This window comes from Felis catus, chromosome A1, assembly GCF_018350175.1.
Source record: "Felis catus isolate Fca126 chromosome A1, F.catus_Fca126_mat1.0, whole genome shotgun sequence".
Classification (NCBI taxonomy): Eukaryota; Metazoa; Chordata; class Mammalia; order Carnivora; family Felidae; genus Felis; species Felis catus.
Window position 1 is genome coordinate 104521182 of NC_058368.1, and position 21054 is coordinate 104542235.

The 21054-nt window shown below is 42.2% G+C and overlaps 1 protein-coding gene and 1 long non-coding RNA gene across 11 annotated transcripts in view; one reads left to right on the forward strand and one right to left on the reverse strand.

Annotated features, from left to right (window-relative positions):
• The window catches only part of CA1H5orf63 (chromosome A1 C5orf63 homolog), a 42207-nt gene extending 24612 nt beyond the window's left edge, over positions 1 to 17595 (reverse strand). The window contains exons 1-3 of one of the 2 annotated variants that reach the window (XM_045058487.1): positions 17514 to 17595; positions 7792 to 7845; positions 2435 to 2555 (exon numbers count right to left, since the gene is read on the reverse strand). In XM_045058487.1, coding sequence (XP_044914422.1) covers positions 2435 to 2548 — 114 coding nt within the window. In that variant the 5' untranslated portion in view covers positions 2549 to 2555; positions 7792 to 7845; positions 17514 to 17595. The remainder of the gene's footprint in view (positions 1 to 2434; positions 2556 to 7791; positions 7846 to 17513) is intronic. The other variant, XM_045058485.1, reaches the window with a different exon arrangement.
• The window catches only part of LOC102900781, a 177585-nt gene that overhangs the window by 18418 nt on the left and 138113 nt on the right, over positions 1 to 21054 (forward strand). Inside the window, exon 1 of one of the 9 annotated variants that reach the window (XR_006598590.1) lies at positions 17589 to 17717. The exons of 7 other annotated variants lie outside the window; for them this stretch is intronic. This is a non-coding gene — a long non-coding RNA (uncharacterized LOC102900781). Of the gene's footprint in view, positions 1 to 17588; positions 17827 to 21054 lie in introns of those variants that run through there. One more of the 9 variants, XR_006598591.1, reaches the window with a different exon arrangement.

Here is a 21054-nt window from a genome sequence, read left to right on the forward strand (position 1 = left end):
ACACTCAACTTAGCCACCCAGGTGCCCCCCAACCAAGGATTTTAAAGCAGAAGCAAAACAGGAACAAGCTAAACTACAGAAGGACCAAATATACCAACATTTTGCTTTTATAATAAAAAACTCCATAGAACCTTGATCATGTTTTCTGTTTTTGTAAATATGAAAATCTGAGCAAGTTATCATGTGTATATGTATTTTTGTAAGGAAAGGTTCATCAAATTTTAAAGAGGCCTATGAATGGAAAAAGACCAGTGGTCTGGACCATTCAAACATCCTTATCTAGGACTTTCCGTGACACCAAAAGAGCACTTATTCACTCTGTCCCTGAAATACAGTGGACATTTGTTGGGTTGGCCATCCCATTCCCCTTTCTGGTAGCAGGAATTCTGTGCTTTTGCCTCACAGAACCTGCTCTCAGCAGTTGCTGACGTCATCCCTGAACAAGAAGGGTGGAACAGTTCACTTAGGCTGAGTCCATCAGCACATCCTCTCCCTCTCCCCGATTGACTTAGGCTGAGTCCATCAGCACATCCTCTCCTTCTCCCCGACTGACTTAGGCTGAGTCCATCAGCACATCCTCTCCTTCTCCCTGATTGACTTAGGCTGAGTCCATCAGCACATCTTGTCCCTCTTCCCTATTGACTTAGGCTGAGTCCATCAACACATCCTATCCCTCTTCCCTATGAATGACTCAGGGATTGGCCAATCTTACGGCCAATATATGCCATATGGCCAATCTAATTGGCCAATTATATGCCTAATGACCTGAATCAAGGATTCATTACAAATTTTAAGCTAAATGGAAAATTATTGTGGTTTTTTTCTTTTTTCTTTTTTGCAAATGTTTTTGGCTAACTTGTCTTTTGTTCATACTGACAAATAATGCAGAATTGTTAGGCCGAATGAGCACCATTAGCCTTAAGGGATTATTTTATTTTTGTGGTTAATTCTCATATGCATATATAGACACAGATGATGAAATATTTTTATTCCATAATTTCCAACAATGCATTATATACTTATGGATATAAAGAGAATTATAAACTATAGCCTCAACAAGAAATTCAATTTTAAAAAATGACTTAAACTTTACTATTAGACAGCCATCAAATATTTTCAGATTGCTAAAATGCCTGAAATCTGAAAAACCTAATAAACAAGAGAGCTTTTTTGCTTGAATCAGGACTATTATTCACTAAAGTTAAGTCCATTACCCTGTACTTTATTTCTTTCTTTGATTATGGATCACACAAAGAAATGTTAACTAGCAAAAGGAAATTCAGCAATGTTTGTATTATAAATTTCAGGGGGAAAAAGCTCTTAAAAATTTTAAACAGTGGTGGCTTCAAACTAGTGTTAGGGATTACAAAACAAGTACAGTCACTCCTTGTTATTTGTAGCTTTAATATTTGCAAAGTTGCTTATCATTGAAACTTATTTGTGGTGCTTCTGTGGTCATTCAAAAATATTTGAGGACTTGCACAGAGAAGTGAAAAATCTGAGTCACTCAAAAGTGTCCATTCCCAGCTGAGGTCAAACAAAACAGTGGTCCCCCTTATTGTTTCAGGTCTCCTACTGTCAACAAGTGTCCTTTTCATGATCTGACGGCCATGCTTTTTGCATGTTTGTACTTTTTGTGGATTTTGCTACCTAGAATGGTCCCCGCACACTGCTGAAGTGCTTTCTAGTGTTTCTAAACACAAGAAAGCTGTGATGTGCCTTACAGAGAAAATATTGTGTTATATAAACTTTGTTCAGGCATGAGATGTGGTGCTCTTGGCCATGAATTTGACGTTGATGAATCAACAATATATATTAAATAAAGTGTCTTTAAATAGAAACATACATCAAAGAAGGTTATGTATTGATCAGTTGACAAAAATGTTGTGACCAGAAACTCACAGGAATCAAACCTTGTATTTCCCCTGGGAGGAACGGTTTGGTGTTCACTAATTCAGTGTTTGTGGTGACTTCATAGAACATAGCTACCACAAATGAAAAGAATTAACTGTATTTCTAAGTGATATATTTATAAACATCATCTATTCTGATAGTTCTTTCTTCTGACATAGGGATCAAATGACTATTAAATATATTAGTTTACTCCCTGAAAATGGTGAGACAGTGAGGTATCTGGGTAGAAAAGAGAGTACGCTGACAGTGTGGCGTCTACTTGGGGTTCTCCGTCTCTCTCTGTCTCCCTCTGCCTCTCCCCTGCTCACGCACACATGCTTTCTCTCTCTCAAACATGAAAAGAAAAGAGAGTAGTACTGTTCTAAGTGGATCTGAAAACTGGAGGAGCAGGTCTGAGGAAAGTTTGTTCCACTGCTTTTCGGTCAACTTTTTTCCCCTTTCTTCAATGTACAATTCTCTTCATCCAGCATTCTAATACTTTTTGGTTTTGAAGTAGTAATTTTACTTTTTCACTCTGTACCTTTGTAAATAAGGTCAGCACAGGCAGAACAGTCTTAGAGGCAGAACGATTTCTCAAGAGGAGTCGAAAGGAGTATTTGGCAAGTTGCATGCTATTTCCTTGAAACCAGAGCATCTTAACTCTGCCAAAAGAAAAATAGACCAGTAAACTTACGTGCCCTAGATTTTGCTGTTTATAATATGAACAGTAAGCTGCAAGCCTCTGATGGAATTTAAAGACTTGAGAACTTCTTGGAGTCCAGGAGTGTCAGAGAGGCCCAGATGTTTGGCAAGTCTCCACACTGCCTCAACATTCAGTGTATTCCAAACAAAACAGAACTTAGAATGGGAAAATATCCATATTTATGGATGAGCTGTGTGCCTAATCACTTGGTTTCTGCAAGCAAACTGCATGGGTTTGTTCATTTGAATACAAAATTAAATTTCACCTGCAGATTGTGCCAGCATCCTGATTCCCTAAAATGTGGAGGTTTCCTGAGATGGTTTTTATTTGCAGAGATAGCTTATCTTATTGGCAAGCTTTCAGTGACACACAGCCACCTTCATGGTAAAGGAAACAGTAATTAAGCAGCACAAATCCCCAAATGAAGGTTAAGGCTGTTTTTTTAGGATATCCATATCCCCCTCCCCCACCCCCTGCTGCAAAAGATGGGGAAACACAGAACAGTAGTAAGAGGAACTATAGGGGAGAATTGGGTCGAGTTGACTTGTCAGAAACAAAGATCTACTCAACTCCTTCAGTATTTTAAAAGGAGATTGCCATCGTTTTTTAAAACATACACAAATGTACTGGTGTTACTACTGGAGATACTCCAATACGAACAGCTTGGTAATAGCAGCATGTCAAACACTAGGCTTTGAAGCTCCCCCATCTTGCTACTTTTCTCGACATAAGACAGCCTACTTATTCCTAGTTATTCTACTGAGCCTCCAGCTTTGTCCTTAAAACTACAAATATGGTAATTTCACTTTTAAAACACATATGCACTGTTGACTTATCATTAATCAATATTCTCAAGACGAATTCATTCCTGGGATATCCATTTTTTTCAAAAATTTTTTTTTCAACGTTTATTTATTTTTGGGACAGAGAGAGACAGAGCATGAACGGGGGAGGGGCAGAGGAGAGAGGGAGACACAGAATCGGAAACAGGCTCCAGGCTCTGAGCCATCAGCCCAGAGCCTGACACGGGTCTCGAACTCACGGACCGCAAGATCATGACCTGGCTGAAGTCGGACGCTTAACCAACTGCGCCACCCAGGCGCCCCATGGGATATCCATTTTTTAACTTTGCTTTACTCTTTCTCTCCAACTTCACCTCACCTTCCCTTCCTTATCTTGGCACGCTGCAGCCACAGAGATTCTCTTTTGTTCCTTGAATACCCAAAGATCATTTCTTCATCAGGATCCCTGCACTCGATGTCCTTTTGCATAAAAAGCCCTTAGGTAGCTTCTCATTTGTCCTGGGTCATGCTTTAGTGACTGCCTTACCAAGGTTGACTAGCCCACCACACTGCATCCTTATGCTTCACTATAGTTTTATGTTTTTTTTTTTAATGTTTATTCATTTCCTGAGAGAGAGAGAGAGAGAGAGAGAGAGAGAGCAAGCAGGGGAGGGGCAGAGAGAGAGGGAGTCACAGAATTGGAAGCAGGCTCTAGGCTCCAAGCTGTCAGCACAGAGCCCGACGCGGGGCTCAAACTTATGAACTGCGAGATCATGACCTGAGTTGTAATAGGATGCTTAAGAGACTGAGCCACCAAGGCGCCCAGTTTTCTTTTATCTTTTACTGCCTGAAACTATTTATTTACCTCTGTGTCTCTTCTACTACAATGTGAGTGCCATAGGGGCTAGGTACTTTCTCACCCCAGTGTCCCCAAGCATCTGCAATTAACTTGGCACATAGTAGGTGTTCAGATATTCGTTTGAATATTTAAGGTATTGGAGTGAGTCTTTCTCTACCTCTTTGTCTCACCTCTAACCCTGATCAGATACTCATTGTGCACAGTGGTCACTAATTAAGCAGATCATATGTCATAGCTAAAGGTTAGTGTTCCTCAGGGTGCCCACAAGACTATGGGCACTACAGTTGGTCCCAACCCTTTCACCACCAACTCAGATCTCTGCCTGCTCTATTCCACAGAGCATGACTCTATTAATTATGTGCTAATCTCTACTGCTGACTAGGCTTCCTAGTGTAAGATTAGTCTTAAACTCATTCAAACAGAATTATATGATATTGGAGAAAAATACCATCTCATGTCAAACTAATGTAAAGACCAGAGGACAAAAAGATTGGATTCTGATCTGTAAAACAATAATCTTTCCTTCACTCTTAAACTGGTAGCCTTCCACTTGTCCCTGGATCTCCCTGCTAACTGAGTGATCTCCCTAACGCATAGGAAGGAACGTGATGAGCACTGTGCAAGGATCTGCTACTCAGCATTATTCCAAGATGGAAAGTAGATCTAAACAGTTTCACAGTATGCTGTGCTACTCTCAACCAAGTGGTAAGCCCTGGCATACACATTTTCTATAAATTCAGCAGAATCAACAACTCCAGTACGTAAATGTGGTTGAAAACAACAGCTTCCAAGCATGGCTTTGTCTACACATGATATAAATGAGGAGGGAAGGTCTCTGTTTGCCATGTTTACTCTAGGTAACAATTTCTCCCCCGTTGGTTTTGGGAACCCAAACCAGGTTGGGTGTAGGTTGGGAAGGCCCTACACCCACAGTGGCACATCTTCCTGGGGAATGGAATTTAAAAAGCTGTACTGTATGAAGGAGAAAGGAAACAAAATATTAGTTTCATTAAAGACAGAACCACAGATCTTAGAAATGAGAAGGATCAGGCCCTCTATGGCAGTGACCTAAGACTATCACCAGGATAGTGAACTGTACCTACATGCTTCTGGTGGAGGGGTTTAAGATTTATTGATGTCTCGCTGGTAAGGAAAAGAACTTACTGCTTTTACCTAGCTGAGTTGAGATGTTAAAGGCTTTAAAAAAAAATTCACATTCACAATGGAAATCTGCTTCGGTATTTCCAACATGACAAAACACAGCATGTGGTCTTGGTTGCACCCAAGACAAATAAAACCTGTCATAGTAAACAGAGATGCTATTCATTCCAGATTTGCTGAAATATTTGTTCACCCAACCCAGAGAGCTGAGTCTTTAGTGATGCTACAACCATTCTATTTAAAATTAGTTCTCTTTCCATTATTAGTCTCCATCTCTACCTTTTCTCATGTACTTAATCACTTAAACATGGCGTATTTGTTTACTGAGAAATGCCTTACTTAGCATTATGTAATTTTACTACCTGTGTATCTTCCACATGTCCTAAGGCACATGCATTTTACCACATTGTTAAATTAACTTTTTTTCTTTGTAAGCGCTGTAGGAGAATATTATATTAGAGTATGATAGGAAAAAAAGCTCCCTATACCTCTCCTAGGCAGAAATAAGATATTAAGGCTGCAATTCTGAACACTGGAGTCCCCTTAGTTTTAGAAATAAATGAAAAACGATACACTCCAATTGGAACTCTCTAATACTCTTCTTAGAATATTTTACTAACTCTGTAAACCCTAACACTATTGCTGTCAATGTCACACTCACTGAATCATGCCTTCTTGAAGTAAAATCTTAATATGGGCTACTCTGTCAATGTGACATTTTCATTAGCTCTATTATTTTTGAACACTATCTCAGCATTATAAAAAAATACTCTGAAAGGCAGTCTCTGTCTGTTAGCTCATGACTGGGAGAGGACAGCACCTTTTTGATTATGTCATTGAATTTAGTCATGAAACTTGTGTCCTTACTACATATAGACACAATTTTATCCTTTGTATTTTGTTACATGCCTCTGTGATATGAGCAAAAAGAGCTGTGTTCATAATATCAAAGAAGCACAATTGGGTCACCTTTGTCACAGACCAAAAAAAAAAAGTAAAAGGCCTAAGACTGGATTTAGAATGTGCCTAAAACAAATTCCACAGCCTAACAATAAAGATGGTGACTCCTGCTGTTTCAAGTCCACTGCTGCTCAGAGGCGTGGATCACCCTGAAAGAGAAAGGGAATGCCGGCTTTTCATAAAAACTGAGGCTGACTCCAGTGGTCTTTATGGCGGAATCAAATACAACATGGGGGAGGACTGATTGGACCCATTCAGCCCTCCTTGAAGCAAGATAAGGAAAATAACTTAACTTTATAGCATTTTCCCTGTGAGGCACTCAAGGGCATACTATTAAAGCAACTGATTACAGTACAGAAAGAAGCCAGGGTCGTTTGAGCCTTTATTAGGGATTATTCATTTCTTGCATGAGGAGCTGCCCAGACTCGGGCTGCGTATCACTTACGTGGGGTCCCTGGATTCTTCAAACACTGCGTGTGTCTGATTAGAAGGGAAACAACATTGTTCTCGCCTGAGTAGAGAAACTGACCTTCACTGACCAGAATTTTTATTTCATACAAAGAACCTTTTGGCACGCTGGATCTCCAGGCTCACATGATCCCTCATCAGCAAGCTGCAGTGTTAGTTCATGTGCAAAATGAACAAGTCTGTCTAAGCCCACGTACTGCCTTGGTTATTAACAGGTAATGTTGGAGCTTCTTTGCAAGAGTATAATGTAAATTTAATGCTGAGCTGACATTAACCAAACACTATTACAGTAGCTCTTGCTGAACCTGTGTTCCACAAGGAGGGGCTCGGGGCTTCCATTTAGTCATTTGTGCCATATGAGATGCTAAGTCCTCAATTCACATTCATTACCCCCTGAGTATAACGTTCCTATTTTTACCCAAATGACTGGAAACACACATGTGTATGCACGCACGCACACACGCGCATGCACACACACGCACCACACACCTCTACCGAGAACAAAAGCCCATCATTTTAGATGACTGAAAGTGTACGTAATGAGGTGAGGTTGCTCTTAGGGGTCTTGTCTGGTCATTGGGCTCGAGCTAATCCAGGGAAACAGGGCCACCTGTTGCCTCGCCAGTGCTCCTCTGTGTCACCTGTGTCCAAGCCTCCTTCTCTCCAAACAAGTGGGAGCCCGGCCTGGGCTCTTGGGGGACGAGGACAGGCAGCATAAAGGGATGCAACCAAAGCTGAAAATGGAGCAGATACTGTGAGGCATCAACCCCAAGGGGCGAAGCGGGGCTAGAATGAGGCTACAGGATAGAAGCAGAGCTTGGGGCCCTCAGTCACTGGCACGGGTGGGACGGCAGGTGCTCGGCTCTTCAGCCTCGGCAGTCAGAGTCCCAGGCCAGGGGAACTGCCAAAGCCCTGGAGCCAACTGAGGCAAGGTGTTGCAAGAAAGATCCGAGCTGACCACCCACCTGAGGCCCACTGGCACGTGGTGTCACGCTCAGCTTCCTTCTTCTCTTCTTTTTCTGAATTGAGGCACAATTAACATTTTATTAGTTTCAGGTGTACGAACATAATGATTCGCTATTTGTATCTCCCATGAAACAATCAACACAGCCCCTTTCTGACCACGGAGTTGGACTGCTGATTCAAGCCCACACAGCACATGAAACCATACGTCATGGCCCAGGCCCGGGGAACGAGAAGAGGCCTCTCACACCACATGTCCACCTCCCTTCCTGCAGCTTCTTTTTCCAGATTTCAGTGCCAACAGCTTCACCACGCAGGGGGCCAGAGAAGGCAGTAGAAAATCAGTCCCAGAAAGGAATGACTGGTCACATGAGTGCCTAGAGACAAAACCCCTTTTTTTTCCCCTTCACATTACTACCATGACTATGGGATTTCCAGGTATCTGGATGTCTCTATTTCCCTGTTTATACTCAGTGGTGCTATGTTAATTTTCATTCAACACACCGTTCTGGTAAGTCCTTTAACTCTCTCAAGTGTGGGACTTGCCAATACAGTAAGATTACAATTTCACTGAAGGTATTTACACCTACCACTTAGTACAAACTTAGTACAAGTGTCCTGTCCCCATATCCCACCTCCTTCAAATTCTCAGTAAATTAAGCCATTTTTTCCCCTTCATCCTGCTTGGTGTTTAGCCCATTTCTTTCCGCCCAAGTAAAACTCTCCTGTGGAGAAGTCACCTCCACACACTAGATACCAGCAGCAAGAATAATAGAGGGATATACTTCAGCGGATTCAGGAGAAGGGAGTTAAACTCTTAACTGAAACAATATAAATACAGGAGGGATTACAACCGGAACATTTAACGGCCACCTCTAAATGCTGTAAGGGAAAGGAAAAGAAGAGTACTGTGGGCTGAGATCAGAGGTGGCTTCACAAGAGTAGGATCCTAAATCATCTCGGATTTGGATATGTACCAAAAAGGGGAAACATCTCAAAGCTGGGATTAGACACAAAGGCGCTGTAGTATGAATGCCGTGGCCTGTTTGATGGGAGCCACTGAAGAGTTTTAAGCGACAGAGTGATATGATAAAAGCTGTGTTTTGGAAGACTGATCTAACAGCTGCATTCAGGATGGACGGCAGAGGAAAGGAGGACAGACAGAGGCAAGTAAGAGTTGAGGTCAGTTATGACAGCCTGGGTGTGGGATGAGAGTCATTCAACAATTATCTGATGTTTTCCAGGTGTTACATGCTACTGTAGGTGCTGGGTTCAGTGGTGACCAGGAAAGCAAGGTACCTGCCTTTGTGGCATCCATATTCCAGTGATGCTGCAGTCAAACAATATCAGATAGTGACAGGTAGAGGAAAGGGAGTAAGACAGGGTGATGTGATGGTAATTAAGGCAGGTCCTTGAAATAAGCACTCTGAGCAGGTGTTGGTTTTACTGAGACCAAAGGCTGAGAAGGTGCAAAAATCTGAAGGAGAAACATTTTGGAGAGAGGAATACGAAGTGCAATGGCTTTAAGGTGAGGACAACCTCAACTTACTGGGAGAAACCAATAGGAGCATGTGGCTTAAGCACAGTAAACAAGGAAGGGGATAGGACTCAAAAACAGTCTCTGGGGGGCAGATCACCTAAGTCCTCATGTGCTATGTTGAGGTTTTAATTACAGTTAGATTTAGAAGAAGGAAGTGATATGATCTCAAATACATTTCTAAAAGATCACTTTAGCTGCTGTGTAAAGAATGGATGGGGGTGGGGGACAGGGGCCCCGTTAGGGGGCCACTGTGTTAGTCAAGGTAAGAAAGGATGGTGGTGTAGACAAGGACAGAAATCGGGCCAATAGTACTTGGCAATGAATTGGATATGAGGGATTAAAGATGACGGTAAGAACAATTCCAGTTTTGGCCTTGAGCCTCTGGTGGGTGGCAATGCCATTGACTAAAATGAGGAGAAAACGGAGGCACGTACAGATTGAGGAGTATATGGGACAGCTCTATTAGGGACAAGTTGGAGCTCATGGAGAGAGTGGCCTCACAGGTTTGGTATTCAGGAGAGAAGCCAGGGCTCAAGATAAAAATTTGAGATTCTATCAATTTAGGGACTGTATTTACAGCTATGGAAACAGATGAGATCATCTGTTTAGATAATCTGGAAATTAGATTATCTGAATGATAGAGAGAAAGAAGAGGGCCCAGGACAGATCTCTGAGGCAATCCAGCATGTAGAAGTAGTGTAGAGAGGAGCCAGCAAAGGAAGCAGAAAGAAAGATTGGTGAGTTACAATGATACCCAGGAAAGTGTGTCATCACAGAGGCCAAGGGGAGAAGGTGCTTCCAGAACGAGAACAGGAGTAGTGAAAGAATCTACTACAGATCAGATGGGATGGGTCTGATGTTGCTTCAAAGCAGTGAAATCTTCCAACCAAGGCCTACCCCTAACACGAACTACCTGTCTGGTTTTTGCCTAAAATAACATCTTAACTAAAAGTGTGTATTTCTGGTGAGGACAGAAGTAGTGGATTGCAGAGGAGTGCAGGTAAACGTTGATTGGGTAGCTTCAAAAAGAGACAATAAATGTAAAAAAATCTTTGGATAAGTTATAAAGCAGAATAGAGAAATCAGCCTTAACTTTATTACTAAAATGATACTAAAAGTAAGGTATTGTTACCAAAAATTATGATGCTGATTCTATTGACTAAACTGTGCTTTTACTGGCCTCAAGAGGAAGATTTAAACTTCTACTATAGCAGTCTCAGAAAAAGGAAATTGAAAAACTGAAAAATATTTCAAACAGAAATAGCCGAAAACTTGAGATTGTGGACATTACTTAAATAGGAATTTCTAAGACACGATATTGCTGATTGAACCAACATATTTACCTTCTACTCAGGAGGTCACTAAGTCCAGGTGAGACTGGCTGTCTATCTAGACCTTCCAATACCGTGGCACCAAATATTGGTTTAGCTTCCTCGGGCTTCAGAAAATAACAGAACAGGGCACTGAAATGTACTTTTGAGATGTCGAGGTTTCCCCTTGATAGGTTTTAGACAAAGGCCAGTTCCTTTCCAGTTGCTTTTTGCGATACTTGCCATTATGTTTTCAAAGATTAAAAAAATGTTTACCAGTGATGTGCTTGATGCATGTCTATCAAACAAGCTGCCTAGGAAATGGTAAAGCTGGATTTTATTGATCATCTCTCAAGACAAAACTTGTTCCAAAGTAATTCTGAATAACTTGTGTAGGGAGGGTAAAATACCTGTAAATAAACACAGCTCCCACTAAATCCTCAGTTGGGCAGTGGGGGGGGGGGGGGGCGGAGCACAAATGGGTAATTCCTCATTTAGAGTTTCAAAAATCACTCTTCATACAGAGTTTCGGCTGGAATTCAGCATGTTTGAATTCCTGGGTGCATTTCTGGGCGAGGATTTCATAGACCTAAACCCTGAAGACAGGCAACTGCCACTAATTAGCTCGGAGATGCTGGCAATTCGTCATCCGTTTAAGCTTCAGTTTCATCAGCTGCACAACGGAAACACGACCCCTTGTCCTGTTCCCTCATTTTACAGACAGGGAGAAACTGTGCCCACAAGCTTTGATATCAGATGTCCTCCTGATCAGAGAAGGGGCATCACACACTGAAGAAATGGCATGGCAAATAGCCCGTGGCTTTGAAAGGCCCTAAACAAAGAATCTAGAGTAGTTTTTAACCAGACCATTTAGAGAGGATCAGAACTCCCACAGAGATCCAGGCAGAACTGCACGCTGGCTTCTCCAGCCCCTCAATCATAACCAGGAAGCCTTGGCATCGGAAAAGACCCAGCAGAGGAGGGGATGTTAGCATTGCCAGGAACTCATTTTGCAACTGTTGGAGCCTCTGAGAGGGAAAAGCGCCTCCTAAAAGGCAGAATGATGTATTTTTCTCTTACTATTTGACACATTTTAAAAATAATTTTTAATGACAGACCCCCGTCATCTCTGCGCTCTTCTCCCCCTCCAGAAGCACGCCTGTGTTTGCCTCGCAAGCCGACAAATGTGAGGTGGAAGGGGAGAGGAATCCTTAGTGTGAACAAGAGTTTGTTTTAGAATCTCTGGACCTCAGCAGTCACACTTTCCAGATCATTGCTTTTAGAGCAGTCTGCTCGGTAATGGGGTTGGTGCACATGAAAATGTCAGGGAAGGGTTTGCAGAGGAACATTCAGCTGAGAAAACCAAAATGAAGATGCTAATCAGAAACAGCAGTGTACTCGTACTATGCATTCCCTCTAGCCCCCGGAGGTCCAGAGGGGATTCTGGACTAATTCCTGTTAACACAATAGGGCTAGGACACACTGCACCCCTCCTCTCCTCCGAAAGACACTCAGTCAGCATCTGGCCTGGAGCCAGAGAGGCATATTCTGAATTCAGAGCGTGCAACAATGTTGAGTACAATTACGACATAATGGCTGCAAACTGTTCCTGAAAGCCAAGAAAACCTGAATGATGTGGTTGGGTTATATCATACATGAGGGCTTAATAGAGTTTAAAAACCAATTTGAAAATTTCTTCATTCCATAAAGATGGCATTAAGATGAGGGCAAAATCATTCTAGTTCAAGGGATGGGAACAAAGTGCATAAGGACTTAGGCTGACTCCTTTCCACATTATCCTTCTTAACCAAAATGACCCACTCCCTTTGAAGATATCTGTGATATTTAATACTGACCCAGAAAGAAGGCATTTTCATTAAAGTATCTTAGTTTTATTGTACCCAGCTAGTAATGCCAGTTTCCTCGCTATTTACAAAGCACACAATCCCATTTCCAAAAACAACTCTCTGCCGTTCAAAATCCATCCATCCAGGCAGTGTCTTCCATTCATCACTAATACTCTACTATTTCCAATTCATCTTGCCAAAGAGGCAAAGTTATCCCCATGACCACACAAGAGCTGAAAAGATGTTTCATTCATTTTTAGCCATTTTGTAGCAAGTGAGTGTAGAACCTCTGAGTTACTAAATCCAGCATTTTCTTGGACTTGTGATATCAACAATACCTAGACCTGCTCGGTCTTGATGTTGGAAACAGTGTCCCCGTGAGGTCATGCTCCCCTAACCCTCAGTATAGAAGAGTCTATAATCCTCTGAATCCTACTCTGTGACAACATCTATCATGGAATATCTTCATATTTTGGAACTGGGAGGTGACTTTGCAGATCCCCTTGTTTTATGGATAAAGAAACTAATGTTTAACTGAAGCCTTTCACACTGCATTTTTTTGGTTCTTATATTGGTTTTCTATATTTTTTCCTTGAACAATGGCTTATTTTTATACATAATGAGACCACCGCAGAATTTCCAGAATGAGAAGGCATCTCCAAGTTCAACCTCCTTTCTTCCCCACCCACCCCAAAAAAATCTCAGCAAGCTTTATACATAAATCCTCAGAGTATAGCAGATGAGATATTGCATTTTGTTTAAAGTTTAATTTAAAGATGGAGAGTGAGGAAAGGCTCAGCTTCAGACAGCAGAATTCTTTTATTATAAGAATGAGGTTTGGTCTCTAAATCTAAGAAGATAAAGATTAACTTCATTTTTGAACCTGGAGAAACAGAGCTGAACTTAGATCTCTCTCTCTCTCTCTCTCTCTCTCTCTCTCTCTCTCTCTCTCTTTTTTTTTCTCCAGTCTAATGTCCTAGGCTGCCTCAGCTGACTGAATTTCTATTAAGTAACAGTATCCTTCCTCCTGGCTCACTGGAAGAACTATGTATTTTAAACAGTAAAGAATTAATAATCAAATCACTGAAACTCATGTCCTTCCTCCCGACTAAACTAGAAGCCATTTCCCCGAGATTTCATGATTAATATGAAAAAGTACAGGAACAAAGAAAGGAAGTTCATGTGTTTCCAGAAGTAACATTCTGGTTTCTGTGGCAATCCCACCGGCAACGGAAGGGAGCAGTGTATCCCACCTGCCTGCTCCATGACAACACAAAAAGCTGTCAACTTTGAACTCCTTGGGAATGTTAGCAAAGTAGAGAAGATGACTGTGGCTTTCTTTCTGTCGTATTTGGGCAACCTAGCCTTAAAATAACGACCATACATAGATCCTCTATCCTGAAGGCAGGACGAAACAAAGATACTAGTGCCCTAGGTAAGCTAGCAAATTAGTATGCTTCAAAAGGACACTCTTCAGATATTTGCTCAACAGGTCTTTGGGTGAGGAGTTGAGCATGGCAGGCTGGATGGAGGGTGGAGACAGCGCTCCTGGAGCCTTTCAGCTTGCATATTCCATTGAACACAACCAAGGCCCTGCAGCCGATCAGGTCATATCTCCTTGGAAGGCAGTTTGGTGACCACATACATACCGAGATTCTCAAACATGCACTTCCCTACTCCACGCTGTTCATCAAAACGTTAGTAACTGCCGTATTTACACTGCATCTAGTAATCTCTTGAAAGATTACTGTTTTATATTCCTTTCTCTACCTGTTGCATTCCCAATGATGCTATAGATCCAACCTCCCTTCAGGGACACTGTCTTTTCATTTCTAAAGCATGTGCTGAGTGTTTGCAGCGTGTCAGGCACTAGAAATGTAAGAGTGTCAAGATGCTTTCTTTGCCCGTAAGGACCTCACACTTTGGGCAGAAGAAAGATTTACAAACAATGCAATACTGCAGTGATGAAGCCTACAGTAGTAAAACAGTTGTTAGTTGATACTACTGGCGAAATGCTCTGAAATCCTTGGAGATGGATACTTTCTTAAAACAAAAGATATTTTGAGTTTTGTTCTGGAAACCCCATCTTTGGTAAGGATTAGAATTGATGTTTTCTTTTTTTCTTTTTAATAATTTTTTTAACATTTTTATTTATTTTTGAGAGACAGAGAGAGAACATGAGCAGGGGAGAGGCAGAGAGAGAGAGACACACACACAAAGAAGCGGAAGCAGGCTCCAGGCTCTGCACCGTCAGTACAGAGCCCAACGCGGGGCTTGAACTCACCAACTGTGAGATCACAACTTGAGCTGAAGTCGGACGCTTACCCAACTGAGCCACCCAGGCGCCCCCAGAATTTATGTTTTCATGACTCCATTTTCTTGTAACTGGGATGTTAGGGATGTGGGATAATTATCTATGAGAAACGTAGCCCAGACATCTCATTTTGCATATTCTTTCTCAAATGATTTTGTCCCTTGAACTTGCTATGGAGATGGATGAAGGAAGCTTGCCTAGTCCCTGCTACCTGTGTGGATCCCTGGATCCAGATGGTTTCTTCCCTTCAAAATAATTGCAAACGAGATTAAAGCTGCATGCAGGAACTATCCCAACTGGCTTTTGGCTTCCTCTGATGTACACCCCTTAAATAAAATAGTGGCAAAATTAGATTTAAAATAAGGAGCATAAAAACCTTACTATTTGTACCATGTTACCTCAAGGTCTTGCTATGGTGTGAAACCCCGAACCCTGGCATTAGAGTAACTGAATGTAGCAGCCATCTAGAGTATGCACATGTTATGAAATACAAAAACTTTACAAACAAAAAATAACTTATTTTGAAGGCCTATCTCCACACTGCCTCTGGTACTTAAAGGTACAACAGAGCTAGGCATCTGGAATAAAATAGAAATACAGTCCAGTAAATTCCCAACTTGGAAAATCCTCATTTCTATTACTTTACCTGCCATCAATCTATCTAAATAAAACCACATAGCAACATTTTCTTCTAGTGAAGGAGACAAAAATAAAACCAAACTGATTGTTCCCCAGCAAGCGGCTACTACTGACCACAACAAGCATGAAGAAAGGAAATCTGGGGAGTTTGCCTGTCTAAAGCACCAGCCCCACGAATCTTAATTTTCACAACAGTACCTTTCGGGTTCCAGGCAATTCTTCAGCAGAACAGAACCCAGGTTATTAGGCTATGACATTTCACACAGAAGCAGGATTTAGCCCTGCCTTATCCTGATATTACCATAATCACTCAGTATTTCCAGGGGACACCTCTTTTTCCAAGTGTTTTAAATCTCAATGTATACAGCTCCAAATAGAGAACAAAGAGCTTCATATGCATTTTCATAAGTTATTCCTCATAAAATTACTAAATGAGAAGACTGCGGCCTGTAATAGCTACCTTAACTTGTACAGTGCCATGCACACTGACACATGGTTCCAGTATGTCTCTTAACCAGTAACTGTTTAACCAACGCAATGTATTACAAGAGCCCTGCTTATGGTGGGAAATGTGCTAGAAAGTGTTGGGGGCTTAACGGGTCCTAGACACTATCCCTGTTAAGGAGGAGCTTATAGCTTGTGGTCAAGCTGGGCCACACTGTATATATATATATTTTTATCTTATTTTATTAAAATTTTTTTTAATGTTTATTTTTTTGGGAGACAGAGAGAGTGCAAGCAAGGGAGGGGCAGAGACAGAGAGGGAGACACAGAATCTGAAGTAGGCTCCAAGCTCTGAGCTGTCAGCACAGAGCCTGACGTGGGGCTTAAACCCACGAAGCAGGGGATCATGACCTGAGCCGAAGCTGGATGCTTAACTGACTAAGCCACGCAGGTGGCCCTGTGTATGTATGTGTGTGTGTATATGTATATATATATATATATATACATATATATACATATATATATACATATATATATATATACATATATATATACATATATATACATATATATACATATATATATACATATATATACATATATATATGTATATATATATGCTCTACAATATAAAGTACTGTATGAAATACTTTATAATAAGAAACAAGAATAAAGATCATCCAGGAAAAACCTTGTTAAAGACAGCATTAGAAACAGGCACTTTCCTATTCATGTTTGTAATTTCACTGGCACTTCTTTACCTCTGGATCTATTAAAAAACTGTATGAGGGGTGCCTGTGTGGCTCAGTCCCTTGAGAATGGGACTCTTGATTTTGGCTCAAGTCATGATCTCACAGTTGTGAGATTGAGCTCTCCGCTCTCCCACTCCCACTCCCAGGTCATGGAGCCTGCTTAGGATTCTCTCCTCCCTTTCTCCCACTCCCAGTCTCTCTCAAAAACGAACAAACAACAAACAAAACAAAAAAACCCCCTGCATCTTGTGGTATTCATCAGGGGTGACCAACAAGGCTAAGTATTTGTTGAGAACTGTACAATTTCTGATTTAGTCTCACATTGTTCCCCACCCAGGGGACGGCTTTTGCCGGTAAAGCAGAGAGGAGGTCCAGAAAGCCCCGGGACTCACAACGTTGCCTACGGCACCTTTCAACCTTTTCACCCTCAATTAAAGGCCAACATGGCTGCTCAAAAATATTTATTTAAAAAGGCAGTCATGTCTGCGGGCTGCCAATTGAGATTATATTGCCACTTCACTGAATTGATTTAAACCCAGGACTGGGCATCTGTGAAAAACTGGAAAGAGAGTAAAGCTGAGATGTTTTCTGCTTTTTCTTTAAAAAACGCCTTTTCCCGCTCGTTACTTTGTTCACTTCCCAGAGCGCCACCGCACGCGCACTCACACACACACACACACACACACACACGCACGCACGCACGCGCGCGCCAATAATTCCCCCTCTCCCGCCCGCTGAAGTTCATGGATTAATGGCTCCCGGTTTAATTAAGTCCCCCCTAACAACAATCGAAATCTGCAGCGCATGGCACAGCCAATGGCTCGCGTGCCCCGCCTCCCGCCCGCGTGCGGGTTGTGGGCGGGGATGTGAGTGCCCACCTGCTGCCGCCTGGCCATCCGCACCCACCTGAGCCGCCCGCCGACTTCGCCGCTTCCGCTTCGCGCCCGGCACTTCCGCCCGAGCCGGCCTGGTGCCCGCCCCCTGTCCCGCACTTCCGCCCCGGCCTGGTGCTGCTCGGATTTCCTTGTGGGACCTCGTGTCTGTCTTCTGAGGGTGGCGACCGCGCCTGGGCTGTTGCGCGGGTAAGGAGACAGGCAAAAACCAAGGCCAAAGTGAAAAAGAAAACAAAATAAGCCCTTGGAAAAGTGACTCAGCCTGTTCGGGAACCATTTCATAACGAGCCAACTTTTTGTAAGGCTATTTTAACTCATTTCTGCGTTTGTTCACTCATTCATTTAACGCTTACTGCCTTCTTCCCCTGGGTTCTGGCTGAGCTAGGTTATGGGGAACAAGATGATGAATGAAAGTGGCAGCTGTACCCTTCTCAGATGTAAAGTTATGTAAACAAATCAGACATAAGGACATTATCCTTTAAATAGGCCATGCCTTCAGTGAGCTAAATGCATTGAAAGGGAAGGAATGTGTACCTATGAAATGATGGAAGTGACCACTTGAAGAAGTAGATTTTAGGCTGGGATGTGAAGCACCAGGTTGGGCAGGGACAGAGCTCTCCAGGCCTGGGGAAGGGGGCACTGGAGGGAGCCTGGCACGGACAGTGCCCAGAAGACTGACTAGTATGGCTGAGGCATAGAGGGAGAGGGGAAGAGACGTGAAAACCGTCTGCATAGGATAGGCAGGAGCCAGGCCATGCCTAGGGCCTTTCTTTTAGTTTTGTGTTAAGGACAGCTGGAGGAATTTTTGTTTTACTCTGTTTTTGTTTGTGTGTGGGAAGGGGCTTGAATTGATTGCCTTTCCATACTGAAAGTCTCACTCATCTTTGGGAAGGAGATGAGAAGGGGCTGGGGTAGGTGAGAGCAGAGCACAAGCTGGAAAGGCAGGAGGCCCCTATGTAGTCCAGGAGTGAGGACCCCGGACTTGAATGGTGGTACTCGAAATAGTGAGAAAATAAAATAAGACTAGTGCTCAAAGCCAACATTGATTGCTCACATCAGCTTTGCACTCATTAACTTGTTTAATCTTGAGAACCATCCTTTTAAGCCTTCTTGCTACAATTTTGCAGATGAAAAAACAATAACTTGTCCTAATTCTCAGAGCTAGAAAATGGTCAAGATGGGATTCCATCTCATCCTGTCTGATGCCAGTAACCATGAGCTTATCACTATACACTCAGTATGAATTTAGTGATTTAAAAAAAAAGATAGAAAAAAAAATAAGGTCAGGAATGCATCCCCTAAACAAACCACTCTAATGATGTGATATTGTTGGAGGACACATCTAGAAAGTAGAGTTCCCAAATTTTTACTGTATCATTCTAGCATTTGCTGACAGAAAAGAGGGCAATTTGTGACTGTCAATAGACTGCCTATGATTATTTTTGAGTTGATACACTGATAAGACCTAATGCCTTTCTGGGGGAAGAAAAAAAGTCAGTCTACAAAGTACACTCCACTGCACAGTTGCTGATACATTATTTTTAAAGAAGTTATCTTGAGTCTAGTTATAAACACCTTGGTGGAACATGCATGACTCACATTTTGTGGAGTGATAGAAAAGCTTCCTGGGAGTACAACTCCAAATCAGCTTCCACATCTCATTTCTTATTGGAAAACAAAATAAATTTGATTTATGAAAGCTGGTTTCACCCACTGCAGGAAAAGTATGACTTTGCCAAAGGCCAATAGTGAAGTCTTTTAGTATTTGTGGTGGGTAAGTTTCGGTAAGGAGTCAAAAATTCACAAAAATCATCAGAATTTGAATTTGATAAGAATTTCTTGGGTTGTTCAGGCACAAGGTATGGTACCTCCTCATGATTGTTTTGGTTGAAGGTGCAAGTTCCATGAAATGGCTAAGAACTCACTGTACTCCAGGCCCAGTCTTTTCAGGAGTGCTTGACTGAATGCCACAAACCCAGAGGACAAGCTTTGCCTCTAGACACAGGGAAAACAGTGCTCAGCATTTGAGCTGTGCCTGGGAAAATGTCTGGAGTCTGAGTGGGAGAAGTTACAGTCTCCTAAATTAGAAATTAAAACTGTCAGAGCAAAATGAAACAACATTTATTAAATGGTCACAAAATATAATACTGTGTCAGCTTCATTAATTGCTGGATTTGTTGTTCATAACAATTTCACTACATTGGAAAATAGTTTGTAGATGAGATGCTCTTAACTGAAAATTCCTGGATATACATGATGAGTGTTGAGAAATCACAGTGTATTTTTTTTATGTAAAACAATTTTTCAAAATTTTTATTTTTGAGAGAGAGAGAGAGAGAGAGAGCATGAGCAGGGGAGGGGCAGAGTGAGAGAGGGAGTCACAGAATCTGAAACAGGCTCCAGGCTCTGAGCTGTCAGCCCAGAGCCTGACACAGGGCTCAAACTCACGAACCGTGAGATCATGACCTGAGCTGAAGTCAGACGCTTAACTGACTGAGCCACCCAGGTGCCCTGAAATCACAGCATGTTTTAAATTAATTACTTTAGCCAAATAATTTCAAAAGCAAAATTATAAAGTTCTTCATAGCAAAATAATTAAATGTGGGATGTGTACACATTTTAACATATCTGAAGTGATGTACAAGTAAGAGCGGTTAGAGAATATGAAGGTCTTAGTATAGCAATAGGTCTTATACAGTTATGTTTGCTCCAAACATGCTTGTCAGGGGCGCCTGACCTATCTCTTGTCCTCCATCCAGGTCTGGGCTTCAGTTCCAAACTATACCCTGGGAATCTTGATAGGACTGGTGTCAGGATCTCTCACATGGGCTGAGTTCTTCTGTTGGATCTCAAGGCTCTTCCAGCTCTATGTTCACTCCTGAGACTAAAGGCTGCTCTGGAGAAAGCCTGCTGGTATAGTCTGGTCTGTACCTCCTGAGATAGCTTGAAGGGTGTCTTAAAGGACACATCACCCTTTCTTCTTCCAGAGATGACCTGGAACCAGGCTTCCCCCAAGGCCTCCTGAGGGCTGGGTGTGTGGTGTGAAGGGAGGTATCTTCACTCCCAGCTCCTTGGCTTTGCCTTTGGGAGAACAGGAGTAAAGGAAAGGCTTTTGATGTCACTGCTTTCCCTTGAGAATACCTTAAAACAATAATATGTGTCCTGACAGGTAGTGACTAGCGTGCCAACTCTATTTTACAGTAATCTGTCTCCATACTGCTACTCAAAAAACATGCGATCTGAACTTTGACTAGGAGGGACAGTCTCCAGTAATAGCCACAGTTGGGTGATGTTGACATAATCGTGATGGTGGAAGGATTTAGAAACCTGGTAGGTTTTCTCCCGTGGCCTTTCTCGGGTCTTTACAGTGAGCTTATTTATTTATCTCACGAGTGTCTCATCCCCAGCCCTGCAAACTCTGCAGGAAATGATCTGGAAGGGCCAGATATTGTGTTATGTTTAAGGTCATGGAGAAAAACAGTGGCAACCTCCCAAAGAAAAGACAGGCTTCTGAGTCTGGATGTGT